Source organism: Phaseolus vulgaris, chromosome 7, assembly GCF_000499845.2.
Source record: "Phaseolus vulgaris cultivar G19833 chromosome 7, P. vulgaris v2.0, whole genome shotgun sequence".
NCBI classification, from domain to species: Eukaryota; Viridiplantae; Streptophyta; class Magnoliopsida; order Fabales; family Fabaceae; genus Phaseolus; species Phaseolus vulgaris.
In genome coordinates this window covers 9,503,087-9,526,874 of record NC_023753.2, presented here as the reverse complement: position 1 = coordinate 9,526,874, position 23,788 = coordinate 9,503,087, and the positions used below count along the sequence as shown (strand labels likewise).

The window sequence follows — 23,788 nt, the reverse complement described above, 5'->3', positions numbered from 1 at the left end:
AACAGGAAAAGTTTTGGTTTTATGCAAATCATTTCAGCCTCTATTTTGCGAGAAAACGAAAAGCTAATAAAAGTAATTTTACATAACATTTATTTGAAATGGGCACTACTAAACAAAATTTTGTTAAACTAGCATTTACAAATCACGAGATAACAGATTTTGTTCGATGAGGTGAAAAACATATTTTATAAATTTTTTGAATGTTCTGTTGTAGGAGTGGCTGTTCTATCTGTGTGCTGCTAGAATCTCCATATTGATTATCATTACTCAGCTCCCATCAACTGCATGAGGAATTAACACATAACTTAATTCATTGAGATTCTTATAAAACTCAAGTTATGAGTGACAAGGTGGTTGGTTAATATTGAAGTACAGAAAAACATCAGCAGTCACCTTGAATATATCTCCAAACATCCCCATTGGGTTCCTTCGCTGTACTCCAAAGAATCTCTCCGCAGTATCATCTAGCATCTGAATCACAGTTTGTCACATAAAATGCAGCACATGGCTTGAAATTTCAGTTTCGTGCTAAGACAAAAATAACCTCCATATAATCACAAAAAACTCTTAGAATTTTCATTCGAAAATAAGGATACGCCACATATTCATTTGCTACCAACAACAGAGAGGAAAACAGATCATGACTTGGTTTAGTAAGTTATCTGACCTCATTGAACGCAGGTTCCCTTTCAATACTTGGCCTAAAATTTGCTCTCAACATATTAAAAAGAGGCAGAGCATCTCTCTCCAACCTGGCGTAACAGAAAAATGGGCATCGGCTTGCAACATATATGGAGCGCTAAATAGTTGAAACTACTATGATAGAAAACTCTTCTTCCCATTAAACACATCTTATATTAATCAAGTACTTTCACTAAATATGACTCCTATGCTATGTATCTCACTAAATATCTTATATTACATACGACGGCGACCACTTTGCTTCACTTTTATACGTGGTAACCAATTGATTATATCTCTGCTTCTGTCCTTATAGCAGAATAAGGTGCTTAATTTTAGTTTGATTTCTTTTATTGTTATCCATTGTACATAACAAAGTGAAGTGTTCATATCTTGTAATAGATGTAATTCAGAAACAAATAAAATACTAAATAATCTTGGAATTATAGTGCTTCCAGTCCCCTTAAACTAAAAGTAATGCAAAATGCCCCTTTTCTATGTCTGCATTTAGAACAGAAATTGATCACTTTATTGGTTTAAGTTGAACAACATAAAAAACTTACGTTCGCAAAAGATAATTAATGAATTGCATCAGCTCTGTCTTAGGAAACGGAACCTCAGCTGATTCAACTTGGCTCTTTATCTCATCCATTAGTATGTTCGCGTCTCTCAAATTACCTAAAGATAAATACCTATTGTGGAAGAAATGAGCAATTCATCAGTTTGAAACCTTGTTTAAATAAGCATGGAATTACAATTTACAGGTCAAAGACACTAACCAAACAAAACATGGACTTTAAATTTAATAAGCATATTAACATCATCGAAAACAGTGGATTCACGTCTTTACACTTCAATTGTCACCTAGGATGCCACTGAAAGGGCATTAGTAGAGAGGTCATGGGGTTAAGGTAAAGTAACTATGCATGCATCAATGATGATTAGTACAACTGAAGTGAAAATTTCCTTCATACCAAAACAGGGAGTGGAGGACAGCTTGAGACTGATTCTATTATTGGTTTCTTTTCAGATTTTTTTATTAACAAGAAACAATATCCTAAACTTACATTCTGTGATCTGAATAGGAAGTGTTTGTTTTGACAATAAAGTAGATGAAAACTTAGTTATAATACATTCTGCAATATACAAACAATATTGGAGCCAAGTTAAATGCACTCAAAAACAATAAAATAAGTATACAGAGAAATATATATGCACTACAGTTATAATGAAATAAGAAAAACATAAATTTCACCATGGTATAAGCACCTGGGTATTCAATAGACAGAAATTTTGATATTATTGCCAGGTAACTAGAGAGAATTATATTCTAAAATGCTTTTACCTTAAAACTGCCCGAGCAATGGCCAAATCATCTTCACCAGGATAACTCTACAACATTTGAAAAAACACATCAGTTGATCCTTCTCAAAACAATACCAAAAGAAAAAAGTAAATTCATCAGCTATCTCCTCCATTTAAGTTTGAGAATAAAAATAATATAACAGTCATAGCATAAATAAACATCACAACCTAACATGAAAGCTTTTTATAAAAAAAAAAACATCATAAAAGTCGATCCAAGGTATGCCTCCCACCTAATATTAACAAGTTGAGCCAAATAACAAGGAATGAAAATATTAGGAGGCTGACCTTGCTCAAAAAACTGACGAGAGTAGTAGCAAACTTTTTTGGATTATTTCCTTTCACGTAATGATATGTAACTTTAGCCATATCCTGCATGTAAAAAGCAAAATGATATTCATTCGCTACATAAATATCACGATAATTTAAATCTTTCCAAGGCATGCAAAGCTTCACAGCATAAAGCCATTTCCATACCAGCCCCAAAATTCACTTGCTCCAAACAATCTATGCGACAGTGTACTCTAAATTAATTTACGAGTAAACTAAATTTTAAGTCAGCATTGCCTGAGTCTCATGTAAACTGAGATCGAATCAAGGAAATTAAGGGTGGATATAAGATTAAAAAAGGTGTTGCTGTCCACTTCAAAAAAAAATCACATCCTGCCCTATACACAGCCCTTGAAAGTATCAGCTTAAAACAGCTACCACAAGAGTAAACAAGAGAGACAAGGAGTCTCCAAGCCTGACTTCCAGCTTCTCTTTAAAACAAAATTTTGCCTCTAAAATCACAGAAAACGTAGTAGTTGGGTTGGGAGACATTCAATAATTTCATCATCTCTAATTAGTGCCAAACCGTTTCTATCAATAACACTGGTTTAGAAGACATAGCTAACTCAAGCTTTTCCAAAACCAATATGAAAATAAATCAAAAATGTTTTCAAAGAGATGAGATAACCTGCTATAATTTGCAATTTAACCAATTCTGAACCCAGAGAACCTTGGCAATTTATTTTTCTCATCTCATACCCAATTTTCTATAATTTTAACAGCTACCTAATTTTGGCTAGGATCACTAAAACCTTTCCCATTAAAACCATAACTGTTTCCAGCCATAATTTTCATTAATCCCTTCAAATTAAAAATCTTATATAGCACCTGAATAACCAACAATTTGATTCTCCAAACACTAATGACATGGCTTCCAAATTCTCCGTATCCTCATAGACACAATGCACCCAAAAAAACCTAAATTTAGCCAACTAATCAATGCTTATTTTAATTTGTTAAATGTTGATGCAGAAAAGCTTTTATATATCTACACTCATGTTTCTCTTCTATATAGAAATCAAAGATAAGATAAGATTCAAGAAAAGAGATTGTGAAACTTACCACCTCCGGACTTTCAGAAAATATGTATTCAGCTAGCATGATGTGCAGCTCTGGAGATCCATTAATACTTTCTCCATTTTCAGCTGACCACCTGAATACAATAGCAGCAAAGAGAGAATATATTATTCAGACAAACAAATAATCATAATCTAGAAGAGGAGTGACCTAGTGGACAAGGCTCCCATCATGTGGGATTTGGGAGGTTTGATATATACCCCTCATGTTGAGAGGCTATTTTTAGGATTTGAATACTTGCATTTGCTTTACATAGAAGAATATTTAAGGAATAAATAATATTTTTCAATTGGTAAATGCTATCTATTGTTGTAAAGACACTGTATGATTCACTTGGTCAATAAGATAAAAATTAAGGAAAGAAAATAAAGTGAGAAGAATAAAATTGGGTAGAAAATGAGATGACTGTTTAGTCTTTTTAGGATAAAAAAGATGAGTATTTATAAAAAGACACAAATGACATTTAATATAAATGATAGTAATTTTGTTTGTACATGGTATGAAGAATATAATAGTAACTTCATTTTTTTTAATTTCACTTTTGTAGTTTTCTCTCCAAATTGGAAAGCCAATTCTAATTTGGTTCACATTTTTTTTCTTTCCTCTCGTTTTCATTCAAATAAAATGATGGAAAGGATTTTGAAAAATGTGCAACCCCTCCTCTTTTCTTATCTTCACTTTTCTTTAACACATACTTTTAAGTAATTGGAAACACTAAGTGCATGTGTTTACCTTAGACGAATTAATCACTTATTTACCAACTATGACAGATTTTTCTCAAAATAAAGCAACAATCTCCCACAAATATATTACTAAACATGTACTTAGTTAATAGAGTGTATAAGATATTCTTACTTGGTGCCTTAAGTTACTCATTGACAAGACACTTTGTGATTTAATCACTTCTTCAATGTCGATCTTTCTGTTTGGCTAGCCCAATTAAAACAATCTAGGTCTATCTTGGCTGACAACCACAAACACCAAGCCTTATCCCGCCAAGTGGGGTTGGCTATATGGGTCAATCAACACAATTAAGACCTAGCTTTCTACCAATCCAACATAAATATAGCATGCTTACGATTTGGTTGTTAGTAAGTCCTAAACTATATGGTTTACATTTGTATGATAGAAGCATTTTTTTTATCATGTACATTGGAACATAATAAAGTCCATGAAATAGTTTATCTAATGTTAATATTCTTAGATATTTCAAATCAAACATTATTGTTAATACGGATACCGATAAAATATATTTGGACTAGTACTTGACTAAATAGATGACCCTATATCATGAGTTTTGGATATGAATATTAAGTATTTACATGAGTATATCTCATTTATTCTACGGTTATGAAGTAATAGATAAATTGAACTACAAAAGGATGACATTTTGTGTTTTGCACTCAACCATGATATTTAGACATGTCATGGAAAGGTTGTCATATCCTTCTTCTTAATTGTGTAACAAGTGATGTATACTTAGATATTGTTCATTGTTTATAATATTAGAAAGATTTAATATTATTGTCAGTGTCATGAGAATCTACAGCCTTACATACAAGGTTGTGTAACTCTTTAAACATTAAATTCACATGAACTCTCAACTCAAAAACGAGACAATGACTTTGAAATCAAATATAACTCTTGTCCAAATTTTACCCAACAGTGTCAAAATTTTATTAGACTCAAATTATTTGAAGAAATTAACTCCTTTTTGAATTATTTTCATCTTAAGAACTTATTTGTGAATTTATGTATGATTTAGTCATCTATGTAGGTTAATTCAGCATTAATGTACTATCACACTGTATTATTGTGATTTGCTACTTCTTTTTAATATGATGTCCATACAGTGAATTATTGTTGTATTACGAGTACTATGTTAATGCACATATGTCACCACTAGTTTTTTAATATAACTTTTTATATTAGGTAAACCCTTATGAGTTTGAGTTACTAGTGGAGTTTACAAAAGCTCCACAGATTTATGTAAGCTCTCAGATTTGACAACCTTGGTTACGAGTATAGGCAGATTAAAGAGAGAGAAAAATTCTGACTTTAATGTTTCTTATGGTTTGGGCTCATAACGTATAATAAAGGAAAGTCTAAACAATGAGAAACAGTCATGCTTCACATGGATCAGACTCTTAGTGTAAGGTCCAAGTACTACGAGGTTAAAATGCTAAGAAGCTCCAAGGTAGTGATTAAAGCCCTAATGTGCATCCTGTTTGTGCAGTTGACACCACTCCTCTCCCTTCCTTGATCATGAGATGGTTGAGGAATTGGTTTGTGTAGACTTTGTAGGGCTTTTTTGACTCATGATTGTTGGACTATCATGTTTGCAAGGGATTGTCATGCTTTGATATGTAATTATCACAGTTTTATGCTCTTTCAGAAGGATCCAATGATAGAAATTTTTTTGCTGTGGTTTTGGTCCATGCTTCCCAACATTGGGATGTTAACCATCTTTTTCTTTTTTTCATGTCCCACATCAATTGATAAAAACAATAAAAAATGTTGGCACCAATTTTGCATTCAAATCAAGAACAATAACCAAAAAGCCAATATTACTAGAGCTTAAGAAAAATGCAATTCACAGATAAAAACACCAAACCGCTGCCAAGCTAGCTTTCAAATTTAGTCACGTTCAGAATCACATAATAAGACAATAACAACTACAACAAAAAATTTCCATAAAGTGAGATTGGCTACATACACCACTGTTTTACCATAAATCATGCTATTGGATTAATCATTGAACACTAAATCTTTCTAAATGGTTTTATTTTAACAATAGTTTTTCTCAGTCTCCTGCTTCTAGTGATTAGGCTACCTTTCATTTCATATACTCTGCTAATTGGAACTTCTACAAGATTCACTCGTGCCTAAACTACCAAAGGCCACATTTTACCAATGTTTTTATATTAAGAGCCCTACCCCAACTTTCTCTCTAGAGCATTCATTCCTTATCCTACTTGTCTAGTATATCCACTCATCGAACACATTACTGTCCCTGATACGTCCAATATATTTTCTTGTTGACTTTTTACCACACAACATTGGGAGGTAACAAAAATGTGCATGAAACTTCCCCATACACTTACCTTTCCATCAAAAATAAGATTCAAAGCATTCCCTCATCTCGTCCACCCAACTTGAAATCACATCACATAATAACACAACCCAACAATTTTTCCCCACAAGTAATTGAAGTTTCTGCACACTCATTATAATTATGAGCGCAAAAGTCTTAATAGCAATAGATTTGGGATATATACAAATGCTTTTTCTTCTGTAATATTTTCATTTAAGAAATAATACACACTTTGTTTCCATTACTGAGATTTGTTTTCCCTTTTAATCACAACTGACATTTCTGCTAAAATATTGGGAACTAAATCAACAAGCTAAACCTGGATTTGAGATGTGATGAGAATCAATCATGTCAGAAACATAGATGAGGATCAATCATGTCAGAAACATAGATGAGGATCAATCATGTCAGAAACATAGATGAGGATCAATCATAAATCCACTTACATTTTACACCCTCAATTAACATTAGAAATTCCTTGTACTAATCAGTTAATTCAACAAACCAACAAAAAAACATAAATGCATGCGCAGGCAGAACAAGTCAAAACACTTTCCTCATATCCCCTACTTACAAAATACATTACTCCCTCTCAACTCTTCCCTGTTCCTTCACACACATCAGGTTCAAATAGGATATTGCAAACCCTTTTCTCTAATACTTCTTGTAAATTGTAACACAGATAAAAGTCACCCAGACTTAAGATAAAAATAGATTCTCAAATAAAAATATTAATAAGATATCTAAATGCATTAATACCTTTCTGTAAACTGAACAATGAATTAAACTACAACTTTTTAAGATAAACACAACAGTATGTGACATTAACTTGCAAAGAAAAGAGAGGGGGAATGTTAAATGTAAAATATAATCTAGAGAATTGTAATTTGTGTCAAGTCTCACTTGATAGCAGCTTTTAAGAATGAGGAGCAGCCCTCAACACGTGTCTTTGCACTTCCAATGTTTTCAGAAAGCTGCTGCATGTCATCAACATCCCACAGGTGTTGTGGCAATGGAACCCGAGGAAATGATTTGTAGATTTTCTTGATACGTTCTACCATTAAAATTTAAAAGTAGTGTAATTAGTCATAAGAAAGATTTTTTCATGGTTAAATATATAAGAGTCCAAATAAGAATGAATGATTTTAAGCAAGTCTGTGATAATTACCGAATAAAAAGTCCCCATAAAATTAAGTAATAATTAAGAATAATGTACATTGCATCACAAATAAACCCACAAAAAAATAATGACTCAAAAATAAAACTGTATAAGAAAGGATAAAGAACGAACCAAGCACTTCCTCATCACAAGGAACTTTCCCTTTTCCTAATATCTCCACAAACAATAAAGCTAGTTCTGCTCCACAGGTTACCTTGGTAAATAGAAAATAACTGTTAAATTTTGCTGTTTGTCAGGTCTACTGAATGTTTTATCATATATGTATATTAACATCCGAAATACATTTTAAATTTAAATTTACATTTAAAATATAAAGGATTCTTTTTTTTCTCTTAATTTAATTTTTTTAAATGCAGGTAAAGAGAGAAATGGTTTACATTTATGTGATATAATCCTCTTGCAGATCAATTAGCACAGCTAAGGAACATATATACATACAAAGCATTACATAGGGATGGGCCCAAGCCCATATACAAGAAAGTATCTGACAGCATGATTTCAGGTGTCTCAGATAGACAAAAATGCATGATCAAGATAGGAAAAGTAGCCAATCGTGTCAAATAATTCAAAGCACAGCTCCCATACAGCAAACAAAAGAAAAGTGTTTCAGAGACATGGTCATTGAAGCCATCAAAGCTCCTTCAGCCCCCCACCCACCCACAGGAAAAGGCTGATAGTAGAACAGTAACAATGAAAAATCTATAAATTACACTTATATATCAGAATAAAGATTATAAAATTGATAATTGTGTATCTTTAAAGACATTGAAATAGAAAATGTAGAACCTGCCCATTGGACAATTGAATGCACGTTCCTGAATGTAGGATATCTAATGCTTCAGAGTACCTCTGAGCAGATACATATCTGCAGCAAAGCGTGTATGCTACATTAATATCTACAACTTATCTGATGAGTATGATTAGTAAATGCAGTTGCAGACCAAAATAATGAAGCTTGACCAAAAATACAGAGGTTCATAACAAGATTGACCAAAAAAAAGGAAAGTACATTTTACAGATAAATTAATTTAAATAGAGAAGCAAAAAAGATGTTCCAACTTCAAGAGCATAGGATGCACCATAAAAGAAACCAGAAAATGCAAAACTAAAATGAAATAGCATTTAACAAAGAAACCCATGTGTTCCACACTAGAAAATAACCTTGCCTTCTTTGCTCATAAAACTCAAGGGTGTGTTTGGTAGAACACCGAGAATAATTCAGGACAACCACTTAATTCACAGCACAACTTTCTATCATGTACATTGTTTGATGAACAATGAACATAAAAACAAATTTAATAACTCAGAGGACTTTCTCCTTCCAATGTGATCTTGGTTTGGGTTTTCATCTTCCAGTGAAATCTCATTGACCATGCCCTCCCAACCCAAGAACTCCCTTAGCAACCTCACATACTGTTCTCTTTCAAATATCCTTAACCACCTCTTTTTCTTAAATCTGTTACATGTCCTTTATATCTCTTTTTGTTTTTAATTGAATTATGCCCAACAAGTAAGTTTTTCTAATTGGTACTTTAGTAGAATATTCACTACCAATTTTTCTTAGTTTTGTATGTAGAAGATTTGTGTCTCTTGACAACTTCATCCTGGCACACTAACCCTCGAATTCAACTTTGTAAAACAGGTAAGTAGGAGTGAATAGGTGGGACAAGGATATGATCGGTAAGAAAGTGAGAAAGTTACATGCAAAAGAGAGTGGATTCATTTTTGTTAAACTGTAAGAAAGAGAGACATTGAACTAAAAACATGTGTTAAAGAGGCAATATGAATGTTTTATTTATATGAGAAAACAGAATCAATATAATAAATAGAGGAGATTTGATATTCTCTAACATAAAATATGATACAAAAATAAATGAAAATATTCGTAATAATACATGTATAATCTAGATATCCTTGATTATAAAGGATTTGCTTCTTATTTCTATAATTATAATACTCCCCTTCAAATTGGAGCATATAAGTCATTTGTGCTTAGTTTGCTTCAAAAAATGGCCAATCTTTGATCCTATTAGAGACTTAGTGGACATGTCATTCGACTCTTCTGTAGAGTTGACAAATCTAGTTGTGATTTCTCCAAACTCCATTTTTTTTCTCATACGAAATAATAATCTATCTCAATATGTTTGATCCTCCCATGCAAGAAAATATTAGACAATGTGTAATGTTGCCTAGTTGTCACATAGAAGATGCATTTATGAACTTTCTTCAAATTTAAGTTCTTTGTTGAGTTCTTATAGTCATATTAGCTCACAAATGTCATTGCGAAGTAATATGCTTCTCCACTTGGTTTGACCGCAATATTTTGTTTCTTACTTTTCCATAATATTAAATTACTTCCAACAAAATACAATGCCTCAAAATGGAACGCCTATTAATTGGTGAACCTGCCTGGTCAACGTCAAAACACCCAACAATTTTAGTATTTGCTTTATCTTCGTAAATGAGGCATTTGTCAGGAGCATTCTTAATATACTTCAAAATCCATATTACATCAATGGTCTTGACTAGTAGACTTTAAAATTGACTTACTCTGCTCGCTTCAAAGGTGATGTCAAGACGGATCACAATGAAGTAATTTAGTTCGCCAACTAACCTTTTATATATCCAAGGATTAAAATATGGTTCTTCTTGGACAGGTAGAAGTTTAATACTCGGAGCGATTGGTGTGTCCACAAACTTAGCATTTAACATCCTTGTTTCTTCTAAAATGTCCAAAGCATATTTTCTCTCAAATGTGACTAAACCATCCTTAAAATTGTGAAACTTCTACACCTAGGAAATATCTCAAGTTCCAATATCTTTGTCCAACACTTTTGAACAAAATATTGTTTTAGTTGGACAATACCCTCCTTAACACTACATATGATAACAATATCATCCACATATATAATGAGATAGATAAATCTTTGGAGAGAACGACGATAAAACAAAGAATATTTAACATTACTTCGGATCATTCCAGATTGATGGATGACAGTCCAAAAACGTCCCAATCATGAATGGAGTGATTGCTTGAGGCCATATATAGATCTATGTAGATGACATACCATATCAAATGACTCTCCCTATTAAAGAAATCAAGGAGGTTGCTCCATATAAACTTCTTCATTAAGAACACAGTGTAGAAATGCATTCTTGATGTCAAGCTGAAGAATAGTTGCAATGGAAAAGAGAAGTCGAATAAATATCATTTTGGCAACAGGAGATAAAGTACCATTATAATCTTGACCATAGATTTTTGTGTATCCTTAGGCAACCAAGTGAATTTTATAGTGATCAATTTTACCATTAGGTATTGTTTTAAGAGTATATAACCATTGACATCCAATAATTGATTTGCCAACTAGAAGAAGAACCAACTCCCAAGTAACATTACTTTGAAGGAAACATCTCATCAATCATCGTGTGTCACCACTCTGGTGAGTTAAAGCTTCACTTGGAGACTTAGGATTAGTGTAATGGGAGGAACAATTATAGGTAGAATGTGTACCTTTTAGAATAGCAATAGGTCACTCATTTTCAGAGGAAATGAGAATCAATACGAGACAGTGTTAGGAAAGAATCAGCCTCCCTATACACCATTATCTGTCATAGATGAGTTTCGTACAAAAATTTCAATAGGCTGCGAATAACGTTGATATACTCAAAGAAGTGTTGGACAAAGTCATCTAGTAGTAATGAAGAAAGATTGACAATGGTTGGAAAGTGACTAAATATGTCATAATTAGAAGGAGCAAGTGTATAGTATGGAACAAACTAAAAGAAAGAGATGTCAAAATACCAATTAAGATCAAGAAAAAACAACAATATCCCACAAAGACACATTTGAAGAAGAAAGTAGAAAGTTTATCTCAACTAAGTGTTAGGTTATGAACAAAACATATGTACCAAAAACACATGGAGGAAAAGAAAAGGATAGGGTACCCAATCATTAAGGACAGATGATGACATTGCTTAATGAGATAACAAGTTGTAAGGACAACATCCACCCAAAAATCAATGAGGAAGATGACTGCAAAGAAGTGTCTGAGTAGCTTCAATAAGATTTTTGTTTGAAGTAAAAAGACACGAAGTTTGATGAAGAATATCATCGAATGCCATGAACTACTGAAATAAGTGAGAAAGATACTCATGGGCATTGTCACTAGGAAGAATACGTATGTATATACCAAATTTTGTTTAAATTTTATTAAAAAAATTGAAATGTAGAAAACACTTATGATTGATTCTTCATCAACCAAATCTAAGTATATTTAGAATAATCATCAACAAATGTAACAAAATATTTAAAACAATAAGTAATCGTACAAGAAGGATCCCAAATATTAGAGTGAACTAAATAAATAAGAGACCAAACTCACATATTAAGAAAAGATTGACGAATACATTTTCCTAACTGATATGACTCACAATTCAAACTTGACAAATGTTTTAAATTTGGTACCATCTTTTGCAATTTTTTCAACCTAAGATGTCCTATTTGTACATGAATCATCATTGGAGAGATCGTTGATGCACACATTGATGGTGATGGAGAGAGATAGTCAAGGCCATGTAACTCACATCTAACACCAATCTTCTTGCTCGATAGTTGGTCCAACAAATAATATTAATTTTTGTGAAAGTGAAAAGAATATCATGAGATTGGATCAATCGAGTGACGGACAGTAAATTAAAAAGGTAGTTAAGGACATAAAAACAAAATCAACACTAATGGATGAGAGGAGTTTAGTAGTACCAATGCCGCAAGCTTGTTTTTGTGAATCATCAACGACAATTATAAAAGCCAAATTGACAACACTAGTAAAAGAGGAGAAAAGAGAACAATCACTACATATATGATCGGTTGCACTAGAGTCAATGATCCAAGGACCAAAAGAAAGAGATTGAGAGAGGCAAGTAGGTCAATTACTGGTGTGCCACCAAAACAGTGTTACTAGTTGATTGACGTGACTGACACCATTTAATAGAGTCTTTATATGTTGTTGGAGTCATACAAGGTAGATAAGTTGGTAGTGTAGAAGCAATCACAGTAGATTTTTGGGTAATATTGGGTGGACAAGAGGGTTTCCCATGTAGCTTCCAACTGCTATCAATGGTCTATCCAATGCGGTGGCAATGTTTGATTTTTAGAATTGTGCAAAAGCATCCAAAGTTATTACTGTGTAATGCAAAGGCAGTATTTTCCTACAAACAAAATTTTTGTCTCCATGTGGTTTGAGGAATACAAAGGAGTGGAAATGATGCATAAGTCATACTCTTGTGACAAGACATACAAGCCCAAAGTCATAAAACGCACATCAATTTTAAATTTATTCTTTGCATTTGTAGATGGTGGGAGAAAATCAATAAAATCATGTAAGGCAACATGAAGTCATCAAAGATTACCAGACATAGGGTCCTCTGTACCATCGAAGCAAGAAGTGTCAAGAGAAATTGAGTATAAAGGGCACAGGCCTCACTCCAAACTGATGCACAGTCTCATGGGGACAGAAAATAAGTTTGAGTGAGGTGTGAACATTGAATTTAATAACACTACATATTTGAGCATCAATCTTTATCCATTGTTCTCTAGAAACAGATTCAGCAATTGTACTGAGATGGGATTTGTAGCCCAACCCAACCCACTTAACCATAACCCGATTTTGGAAGCCCAAGTTGAGTAGTTATACTCATCCAGCTTCTCAATATTAATAATATGGTTGGAAAAGATAGGACAATTTGTTCTAAATGTTGATGTGTTGCTGAAACTTGAAATCTAGAAAAAAAAATAATAAAATACTCCAAGAAAAAAGAAAAGTAATTTGAATCACCAAACGAACTCTAATGGAACCACCACCATGAGGGTAGGTGGGCTTAGAGGAGGCGATCTAAGCATAGGTTGGTCGACGACTGCCAGGAATCGTCGCACAATTTGCCATGTGCCAATCAGAGTTTCAGCTGAAACGGGGAGAGAAGATGAGCATGAGGGTGCATGGATGGATGGTTTACGTCGGCATTTGAATGGTTGGATAGATTGGCACAACACGATGGTCTTCAAAGTAATTGGTGGTCAATGGAGATGCATCGAAAAAATCATTGAAGGCAAGACTAGAATAGTGCACACAAACTTGAGAAAAAGGTTCACCAAAAAGAATACTCTAGAATACTTTGGAGATAGTGGATCTACCAAGCCAACATGGTTTTGAAAAGAAAAACTCTAAATACCATGTTAAACAATAGGAAAGAGAAACATTAAGCTAAAATCGTGTTTTTGAGAGGGCAGGTATGCTTTATTTATATTGAAAAAATAGACTCAATACAATAACCAGAAGAGATTTAATATCCTTTAATAATAAAGATATGATATGTGAATAAATAAAATGTTCTTAATAATATTTATATGTATAATGTAGATATTTTTATTATAAAAGATTTGGTCCTTATTTCTGTAATTATAACAAGTTTGTAATTCACGGAACAAAAAAAATCTTTAGTTTAGTGAGTTACAACCTTCTAGAATTTTGTTCTGTCCCACATCGCCTTTGCTGCACCGTCCTACGACTACTTTTAAAATCAATCGTGTCACAAACAATTTAATGTGTCTTGCATTATCCCTTACATTTTAGTAAATTAAACAGACCTTAAATCTAAACAAACTTAGAATTCACCAAAACAAAACATTGCTTTAGATTACACTATCTAGCTACCCCCAAAAAAAAAGTATGTTATGCAAATTTATGGTATTGGTATCCTCTTCACCAATGTTAAAAATTCCTTCTCAGGAACCCCAAATGATGAACTATGCCTCACTATTTTACTAATCTGCTATCCCTAGCTTGTAACTTTTACTACATAAACTAATTTCGTAAAAAATGTACTAGTAGACGAAAGAAATAGCTACGCAAAAATTAATTACTTGCGATTTAAAGTAGCATGTCACGTTGAAGACTGAATTAAGAATAAAAAGTAGACAGTGTACATTTCTCTTGAAGAATAAGTAACACGGAGAAACTGTACGAACCTGGCACTAACAGATTTGTACATTTGCTGAGCTCCATAATAATTTCCCTCATTCACAACCTTCTCCAATTTTTCAATATTCTGCACGTCCCAAACGCAAGAGACTTGATATTTGACAAAACAAATGTAATGAAGCATAGGCTCCTCTGCTAAGAGTTCACAACAGAATTTTACATATTTTAAAATAAAAACCTCAGAACTCACCGAGAAAGAAAAAAACCTTAACAATAAAAGGAATAGAAAGTATAACCATTAATTTTCAGCCAATGCAACGGTTCATCGTTCAGGGAAAAACATACAGCTTATTTCTTATGAGAAAAGAAAAAAAAATGATTCCATTTAGATGAATCTGGAAAAGGCAGAAGCAAAATTGAAGGATCGCAGATTTTGCTTACCTCTTGAGCGGGAGGTAGTTCGACTTTTCTGGATCTCTGTCGCGACATGACGACGACGCTCTCTTCGTGCTTTTGCGAATGAAAAATAAAAACTGAAAAAGAAAAAAAGTTGTGTATTTATACAAGGACTATTCGGAGAATTTTGAGTTTCTTTAGGGACTAAAGTGAAAATAAAAAAGTTTGGTTAAACAACCTAGGTGGTTAGGGATAAGGAATAATAGGAAAATTGTAGTGTGAGGAAGATGAGTAGCAGAGGGTTTGTGAGAGGAGCTTCGTTAACTGCAAATGCAGTGTGGCATCGAAGAAGTTTCTTCCCAACGGTAACGGTTAGCGTCCACCGCCGCAAGTTGTTCAAGTTTCAGAGCTTCTCTTCTACCACCTCTTGTTCCTCTCTTCCGCCTCCGGATTTGCCTCGTTTGGCAAAAACTGCTCAAATTTCACTTACCCCAAACGAGGTTTTGCTATGTTTTCTGTTATTTAATTTCCTTTCTAATTGTAAATGTACTTTTTATCTTAATTTCAAATGTTATTGCAGGTTGAAGAAATTGCTCCCAAAATTCAACAAGTTATAGATTGGTAAGTCAAAACCTTCTATCTTGTAATACTATTTAACTCTATAGGTTTCACTTCATATTAATGACATTCATTAGTAATTTTATTGTTCTTAATAAATTTTGATTGATAATATGGAAGAACACGGATAGTTAAAAAGAATGTGATAGTGTGTCCTACTAACCTGGAATTTGGATTCTGGAGGCTTTTTAGTTGGTTTTTGAGGAGTGGCAGTTTGTTTCTAAATGGAGATTTTGTTGTATTTGTGGAGATTGTGCTTGCAGTGAGCAAAACTTTTGAATTTGGATTGACTTGTATTGTGTGGCAGGTTTGGACAGCTACAGGGTGTTGATCTTGAAAGCGTTGAACCCTCCATCAGAGCAGGTTCTTTGTGAACTTATCATTGTTTTCATCATCTATCAATGATTTTATATTCTTTGGATTTTCTGTACTGTTTGATTGCACTATACCTCGATGCCAAAAAATGTGAAACTTGCTTTGGAAATGCAAAAGGCAAGTTCTTTCATCTTCTTTTTGTGTTGTGGATTTGGGAGGGTTGCAAATTGTGATTGCATTACATTCTTTCAGTTGAGAATGCATTGTTAGAGTTTTTTTAGTTTGATGACAATTCCGTTTTCAGAGGCACATTAAACGTCAACCCCACTCTCAAATTGAATATGGCGTTCAATCCAATGTTATCAATGGCGGATGGTGAAGGGATAAAATTCTGCCATGTAAGCATGCCATTGCAGCCTATGGCATCGCCATTCACAAAATGAATATGGTGGTTGGCAAAATTCCACCCTGCCATGATGAAGATCATGGTGCTGCCATTTAACAACATTGGTTAAATGTCTTTTTCTTGGGGTTGAGAACCTGGGTATGTCTAGGTTGAATGTTAGCAACTAATTGCTGATCCATTTTTGTTAATCTCTCTATATATATAGAGAGAGAGACTTGAGGATGGAACTCTGTATACTTAAGTGATATGGCTAAGTCATGATTCGATTGTAACATGGCTCACCTAGTCTATACCACAGGATAATTGATACTGATACGGTGATGAAATGAAGATGAACGAAGAACACAAAAAAACAAGAAAATAAAGAGCTGGAACAGAGGCAACCAAAAACAACCTTTAAGATAAAAGAAAAAGCAAGAGCCAAGATTACACACACAGCCCTCTCCTAGTCTCATGGGATATATAATATCCTTTCAAAAGTCATTTGTCCTAATAGACAGTTGTGCTGATCATACTGAAAAAGCATACTGAAAATCCTAATAGAAAAGGGAATTTAATCCTAACAAAAGACAAAAAGGAAATAGGTCCTTCTAGATGTAGTCCTTTAACCAAGTGGGTCTAGATACCCTTCTAATGGGCTTTGTAGATGTGAGTCCCGTATCAGATACACCCTACAATAATACCTCCCTTAACAATTGTCCGACTAGGAATCAATATTTTTTATTGTGACTTGGCCTACATGTCACGGGATAATTGAAGTAACTTGCAATAATCTTTCTCTCAACGATTGTCCATTGGGAATCAAACTCGTGATCTTGACTCTGATATCAATTGTCGGATCGAGCGTCTATCACTAGACAAAAAATTATAGTTGATAGTCAGGATGCAACTTTTTTTACTTTAAAGCATAGTAGTCCAAATGTCATTTGATTATGTAGCAGCTTATCTGGCTTACACCACAGGACGATTGATGCACCCAACAAGATATCTTAACTAAAATCTCTAATCAGACAAAAGATGGATTAGTATAAAAAATAGTTATCCTACCAATCTAAGTCTACACTTGGCAAAAATATCATTGACCTGGTTGACATCTCTAAAAGTATGAGACCAGGAATGAATGTGACCTTATACTAAAGCTAATCAATACTTTGGCAAATGAACGGTATTATCCACTCTCTAGTCATTGCTTTCTTATACTTCAACTCGGTCATACCAGTCTGTTCAAATAATTGTGCTAATTGCCTGGGGTGGTTGTCTTTTTTCTATAACTTTTCATGGACAACCAAGAGGAAAGCGCAATATCAATTGACATGTTAAAGTGATTTTCAGTTAATGTGTCTACAACTTTTTATGTTCATTGGTTCTTTTACATGACTGGCAGAAAGCATCGTTTGCTCATTGGTTTGACTTCACATTTTTATTTGCTAATTCTTTTTGTGTTATCTGTAGAAACTGAAAACAATTTGCGTGATAATGCTCCTGAAACATTTCAGCATAGGTGAGTTGGTTGTTTTTCGTGTTCTGTATATGTCAAGTGGACATAACTGGAAAACTAAGGGTGCTAACATAGTGTGTCCTTGACAGGGACGCCATGATCGCTTCTGTCCCGAACTATGAAGAGCCTTATATTAAAGTTCCGAGGGTCTTAAGCATGGACTAAAGTTAAAATTGCTTAGATGAGTTATTTGGTACAAGGAAAACACATTCAAATCGCTTTTGTTGTACTTTGAACAACTCTTGGATTTTTCGAGGGAATTTAGTTCGGCTCGTGAATTCTGCAGTTGCAGTAAGTTTAAGTCAGTCATGTTACAATAATAAATATACTCATCCATACGTACATTTATACTAATATACATTTACGTTCATGTACAAATATAATTCCACATACATGTGGGGTTTGCAAAACAAAACAAGATATAACACGTTTATAGCCACATGTATCATTAGCTTGTGTCAAAACATTATCATTATTATAAAATGCTAAGCTAATAGAAAATAAGAATGTTATAAAAAATTTAAACTATTATGATGTACTACACAAATTATTTAATAAATAAAAACACTCATTTTCTACCAAAAAGCATCACATAATCATTGAAATATTTAGTAGACTAAATTACCTACATGAACAAAGAAAAATACCATAAACTTGGCATTACATTTTATTGTCATTTTTATTTTAAATGACTAATTTATGTTAAAAAACCTAACTAATCACTTTTAATTTTCCTTTTGAATTAAATTTTTTATGTACAAAAGTCAAACATAATACTTTAGTTAAAGAAATCAAAAACAGTATCGTCAAACTAAAGACTTATTCATTTAATTATTACTTAATGTATTGATTAAATTTAGCATCTGGAGTTAGACTTTTTAAATAAAATTAAGATCAACCAAATGTGAATCACAAGTGGTGATTTTTAATGAATTTCAATTAAATGAAAAATACAAAATATAGTAGTCTATCAAATGAAAATTGTTTGGGACGAGAAGGATTATATGTTATTCGTATATAGGATTTTTACGAAAGATTTGAACGAAAGAAAAATTTAATTTAAATATATTTGGTCATTGTTGAGATATGAATTAAATCAATATTTAACATTTATAAAAAAAATCATCTAAATATTAAACCTTCTTTCATTAAAATATTAAAATTTAATTTATTTTTTTATTTTTATTGTTTAAAAAATGATATCAATGATTATAAATATATCTAAAATAAATAAATAAAAGAAAAATTTAAAAAAATTGAAAACTGGCAGGACAACTCTTCAACTTATCCTATAATAGAGTGGGTTATTACTTCTAGTCCACTAACCGGTCCTGTTATTGGCGAACCAATGACGGGTTGGATTAAAATGGGTCAGACTAACCCGTTTTACCATCCCTAATTAATAACATTTCAACCTTGATTTTGTTCATTTCATTACCTAAATATTAGTTGCTAAATTTTATCATTCTAAATTATTTGGTTCTATGTTTTTGAAGCATTTATTTATCATTCTCTATGGTTTTTTAAACATTATTTTTACATATTTAAATGATTTATGTAAACATTATATTTGAATCACTACATCTAAACCTTACACTACAAGAAAATCATTAAATAAAAACCAATTTTAAAGACAAAAAATAATTAGTTGCTATAGTGACTAAATTAGAAATCATTTTAGAGACTAAAAAAATTGTTAATTTCTAGAATAGTTTCTATTATTGATAAATAGTTTCTAAATTGGTATCTAATTAGTTACCAAGTTTTTTGCTACCAAATTTAGAATCTAAATAATTAGTAGTTAAAACTTTGGTAGCTAATTAGATACCAATTTAAAAACTATTTATCAATAATATAAACTAAATTAAAAACTAATTTTTTTTTATGTGTTACGAAACTTAATATTACATACAATAAATATATTTTTTTATTTTTTATTTAAAGAAGTGAAACAATTGTTCCTAAGAACTTCATTGGCATTTTAGTTCTTGAATGTTTATATGGATTCTAAGAACTTAACATAACAAATGCTGGACATTGTTTATTTTTTAATGTTGGTCCATGTGATATGGTAAAACCCAAAAATCCAAATGATGAATGTTCAAAGAATGTTATGGATTCAAGAACTTATTTGTATCATGCAAAGTTAATCTTTTTGAATGCATATCGTTGGATTAATTATTGATTATTTGGAAATTCAGGTGGAAAATAGTTTGGCTATAGAGAGGAACAATAGAGAAAAATAAAATATAAAGAATATGAGAATGAATATTTCTTTTGTTTTTTTATTGAGATTAAAATAGAGTGTCATAATATATACAAAATTAAAGAGAGAGTGTAAAATAAAGAGCGAATAAATACTAGAATCATAATAGACAAAACAAAAGTTAGACATATGCACAAAGAGGGATAACTAAGAATTAGAAAAAGAAAATGGATATTAACTTTGATATCTCGTAGGTTGGAAAACAAAATATTTATGAGACCCAACTTGAAACAAATATTTTTGAATGATTGAGGACTTAAAGTTTTGGTATCCTCCTGAAACATTCTATTTCTATTTGTTTCGTATCCTCCTGAAACATTAGATTTGTTGCAATGTATCTTGCTGAGTCATTGTCACATTGTAAAAGAGATGATTGTTTAATAGGAACTTTGAAATATTGAAAAAGATAAGTTAACAATTGATTTTCACATGTAAGAGTGATCATTGCTCTGTATTAAGTTTCACAGGGAATTCCCAACATACACACTAAAACTAGTCAATGACTGTTAAGAAAATTTTTGTTATTTTGCCGAGGTTTTAGAAATCTTTGGAACTTAAAGAAGATTAAAAAAAATGTGTTATTTTGGTAAATCTTTAAAATAAACCTTTGTTATGCTGAGGTTTTAGAATAAATTTTTTAAACTTAACGAAGGATACACAAATCTCCATTATTTTACTAGGATTTTAGAATAGACTTTTGCAACTTAATAAAGATTAAAAAATCATCTGATATTCGTGATGTTATATTAACTTTCATTAAATAAGTTAAAACTTTTTTTTTTCTTGTGGTGGGAGTTACATTATATCTTAATTGATGAATTGAAAATTTAATGACGTTGATATAAGTTATATACATATAATAATAAAACAACACTCATTTTAGTTATATGCTATTTTTAATGAGTTATTACATGTAAAACAAAATATTTATGTGTTAGAAATTATAATTATATTGGAAACATGCAAGGGATGAAAAGGGAGTTTTAATATCATTTTTTTATTTCTTACATATTTTAACTCCCCTTTGTGTTAATTTTTAATTTTTTCTATTTCTTTTCTTTTTCAAAAATATTTTGGGACAATGTCTTATGAATTTTTTTATTAATATGATAAATTTTATCTCTTAACTATTAAAATAATTAAAATTTTAAAAAATTATTAAAATTGATAAATCGTGTTACATTTTACTTAAAATTTAATTATTATAAAATCATGTCACCTTAATATATTTTATCCATTTTAATATTTTTTTAAAAATTTTATTTATTTTAATAATTAAGAAGCCATCATATTTGATATCAGTATTTGGAAGAACAAGTATCTTTCGTACTACTATTTGTAACCATTAGCTTCAAAGAAACATAAATGGCTGCTCCAATATAATCTTCATGCTTGAGAGAGACTCTAGTGACTGCAGATATTTATAGTGGACTTCTGTCTTACAATGTTTTGGATCATCACTCACCTCACCCATTCAAAAGTCTCTTTCAATCACAATGATGGCTTACTCCAAACAATTTTTTATTTTAAAATTAAAACTAAAACAAGTAAGAGTTAACATTTCATTCACTAAAAAAACTATTAAATAAAAGTTTATTTTAAATTAAAAGAATAATTAATTAATAACTAAATTATATATTATTTTAAAGATTAAAAAAATTATTAATATCTAAATTAATTTTTATTATTAATAAATAGTTTTTTAAATTAATATCTAAATACTAGGATTTTAAATATTTGAAATATAAATAATTAATAGTTAAAGGTGATAGTTAATTAAATATTAATTTTAGAATATAAATAATTAATAACTAAAACCTAAGCAATTAATTAGATATAATTTGAAAATTATTTATTAATAATATAAATTAATTTAAATATTAATATTTTTTAGTTTTTAAAATAATGTCTAATTTAGTTAATATAACAATTAATTATTATTATCTTTAAAATTTATTTTTATTTAATAATTTTTTAGATTAAAGTTTACTTTATAATTCAATTAAACTAAAATTGTGTCTTAAACTTAATAATGTTTTTTAAAGTACAACTAACAATATATAGCAACTAAATTACAGTTATATTTATCTGTCTATAAAATGGTTCTGGAGTAAGAAGTGATAAAATTTCAGCACTAATTGGTGATTAATTGTGTATTAGAGACTGATCTATAATTTTGACTGCTAAAATATATTTACAGCTCTTATTTCAGCCACAGGTCAAGTTTATATCCAGAACAATGAAAATTTTCAATAGCCGAATGATTTTTTTTTCAAGTAAATTATAATAATAATAATTTTTTTAAAATAATTTTTTTATCTTAATCATGATTATTATGCATCTTTTACAAGACACTTCAAATAACAATAATCATTTATAACCATTATTTATTATCGTATGAAAAAAATTATAATAATAATTTGAGATTTTTTTAAATTATGATATTTCAATTCTTTTAAAATTTCACACACAAATGTCTCTTTGTTCTTGTTTTATAAATATTACACTGTCCCTACTTATTTTATACATGTATTTTCTTAAAATAAGGAAAAAAGGTGTAAGTATAATTTAAAAAAAATCATGAAATCTCAATCTAACTTAATCTTATATTTTAAAGGATGTTGACAAAAATATTTTTCCGTCTATTAGCTAAAACATTTAAAAAAGTATTTTTAATAAAATAATTATTTATTATGACTTTTAACATGTTTAGTTAAACTTACTTTAAAAAAAACAGTTTTATGTTTTCTTAGAAACAACTTCAAGTTGCTTCTCAATAAAGATCACATGAGTAGAAGAGAGAAAACCACTTTTAATTAAAAAAAATCACATATATCATTTGTCGCCTAAATAAAATTATTTAGAAATAAATTACTTTAAACCATCACATATATTTTTAACTTAAACAAGTACATTTTCTCCACAAATACACAATCATCCATAATGCATCTTTCAAATAAAGATTAATGAAAATACTATTTTATTTCATTAAAGGAAACGAAATTATCTTCACTGAACCTACCTAAAAATAGGGTGTACTTGAGTAAATTTATGGTCCACCACAATAAATAAAAAATCTTATACTATAACTTGAGTTAGGTTTCTCTAATTGACATTTGATCAGATTGGATTGAATTAGGTCAATTCACTATTGCATCTTCACTATTTTTCTTTTATACTTTTAGAATTTGAAAAAAATAGATTATATTATTTAATCTAAAAACATGAACTTTAACAGCAAATTTAATTAAAAAAAATTACGAAAATAATTTAACGTAATTCAGTCGTCAACTACAACCTACATCTATGCGGACAACTATTATGTTTTCATTTTGTTTTGTTGCACACCAATTACAAGTACAATAATCTCTTTAAATATAAATTATAAATGTGACACAATTATTAAGCTCACTCACTAAATATGATGTCTAGTCGACCTAACCCAATTGGTCATGACTTCATATCCAACAAAATTAAGCGATGTCAGATCTTAAATCTATTTTGTGTAATCTATATTGTGTAATGTGAAATTAAGTTTCTACTATGTTCTACCTTAAATTTATGTATATTTTGTGAAGTTTTTAT

General features: G+C 30.9%; 2 protein-coding genes across 3 annotated transcripts; one reads left to right on the top strand and one right to left on the bottom strand.

Moving 5' to 3' along the window:
- Positions 1-64: 64 nt before the first annotated feature.
- Positions 65-15,231, bottom strand: LOC137828386 (protein GET4). Of its 2 annotated transcripts, XM_068634937.1 has the most exons (12): positions 15,146-15,231; positions 14,752-14,831; positions 8,514-8,592; positions 7,839-7,920; positions 7,451-7,601; positions 3,439-3,529; positions 2,335-2,418; positions 2,027-2,073; positions 1,245-1,373; positions 668-752; positions 394-471; positions 65-281 (listed from the first exon to the last, which is right to left on the bottom strand). In XM_068634937.1, the coding sequence occupies exons 1-12, from the start codon at positions 15,191-15,193 to the stop codon at positions 264-266; spliced, it is 972 nt and encodes a 323-aa protein (XP_068491038.1). In that variant the 5' UTR covers positions 15,194-15,231; the 3' UTR covers positions 65-263. The 2 variants fall into 2 exon arrangements, with proteins under 2 accessions (XP_068491038.1, XP_068491037.1); XM_068634936.1 differs by lacking the exon at positions 15,146-15,231 and having other exon boundaries at positions 14,752-14,888.
- A 156-nt stretch (positions 15,232-15,387) lies between these two features.
- On the top strand, positions 15,388-18,291 carry LOC137828388 (glutamyl-tRNA(Gln) amidotransferase subunit C, chloroplastic/mitochondrial). The gene is made up of 5 exons (XM_068634939.1): positions 15,388-15,600; positions 15,681-15,721; positions 16,026-16,081; positions 17,892-17,940; positions 18,027-18,291. Exons 1-5 carry the CDS (start codon positions 15,388-15,390, stop codon positions 18,100-18,102), a joined length of 435 nt encoding a protein of 144 aa, XP_068491040.1. The 3' UTR covers positions 18,103-18,291.
- The last annotated feature ends 5,497 nt before the right edge of the window (positions 18,292-23,788 follow it).

What these genes read in the sequence shown, in the direction of transcription:
- LOC137828388 (XM_068634939.1), top strand. Translation starts at nt 15,388, where the DNA reads ATGAGTAGCAGAGGGTTTGTGAGAGGAGCTTCGTTAACTGCAAATGCA. An exon ending in TTTCACTTACCCCAAACGAG is followed by an intron (nt 15,601 to 15,680) that starts GTTTTGCTATGT and finishes ATGTTATTGCAG; the next exon opens with GTTGAAGAAATTGCTCCCAA. An exon ending in ATTCAACAAGTTATAGATTG is followed by an intron (nt 15,722 to 16,025) that starts GTAAGTCAAAAC and finishes ATTGTGTGGCAG; the next exon opens with GTTTGGACAGCTACAGGGTG.
- LOC137828386 (XM_068634936.1), bottom strand. Translation starts at nt 14,888, where the DNA reads ATGCTTCATTACATTTGTTTTGTCAAATATCAAGTCTCTTGCGTTTGG. An exon ending in ATTGCTCGGGCAGTTTTAAG is followed by an intron (nt 1,374 to 2,026) that starts GTAAAAGCATTT and finishes CTTCCACAATAG; the next exon opens with GTATTTATCTTTAGGTAATT. An exon ending in ATTAATTATCTTTTGCGAAC is followed by an intron (nt 753 to 1,244) that starts GTAAGTTTTTTA and finishes CTGTTACGCCAG; the next exon opens with GTTGGAGAGAGATGCTCTGC.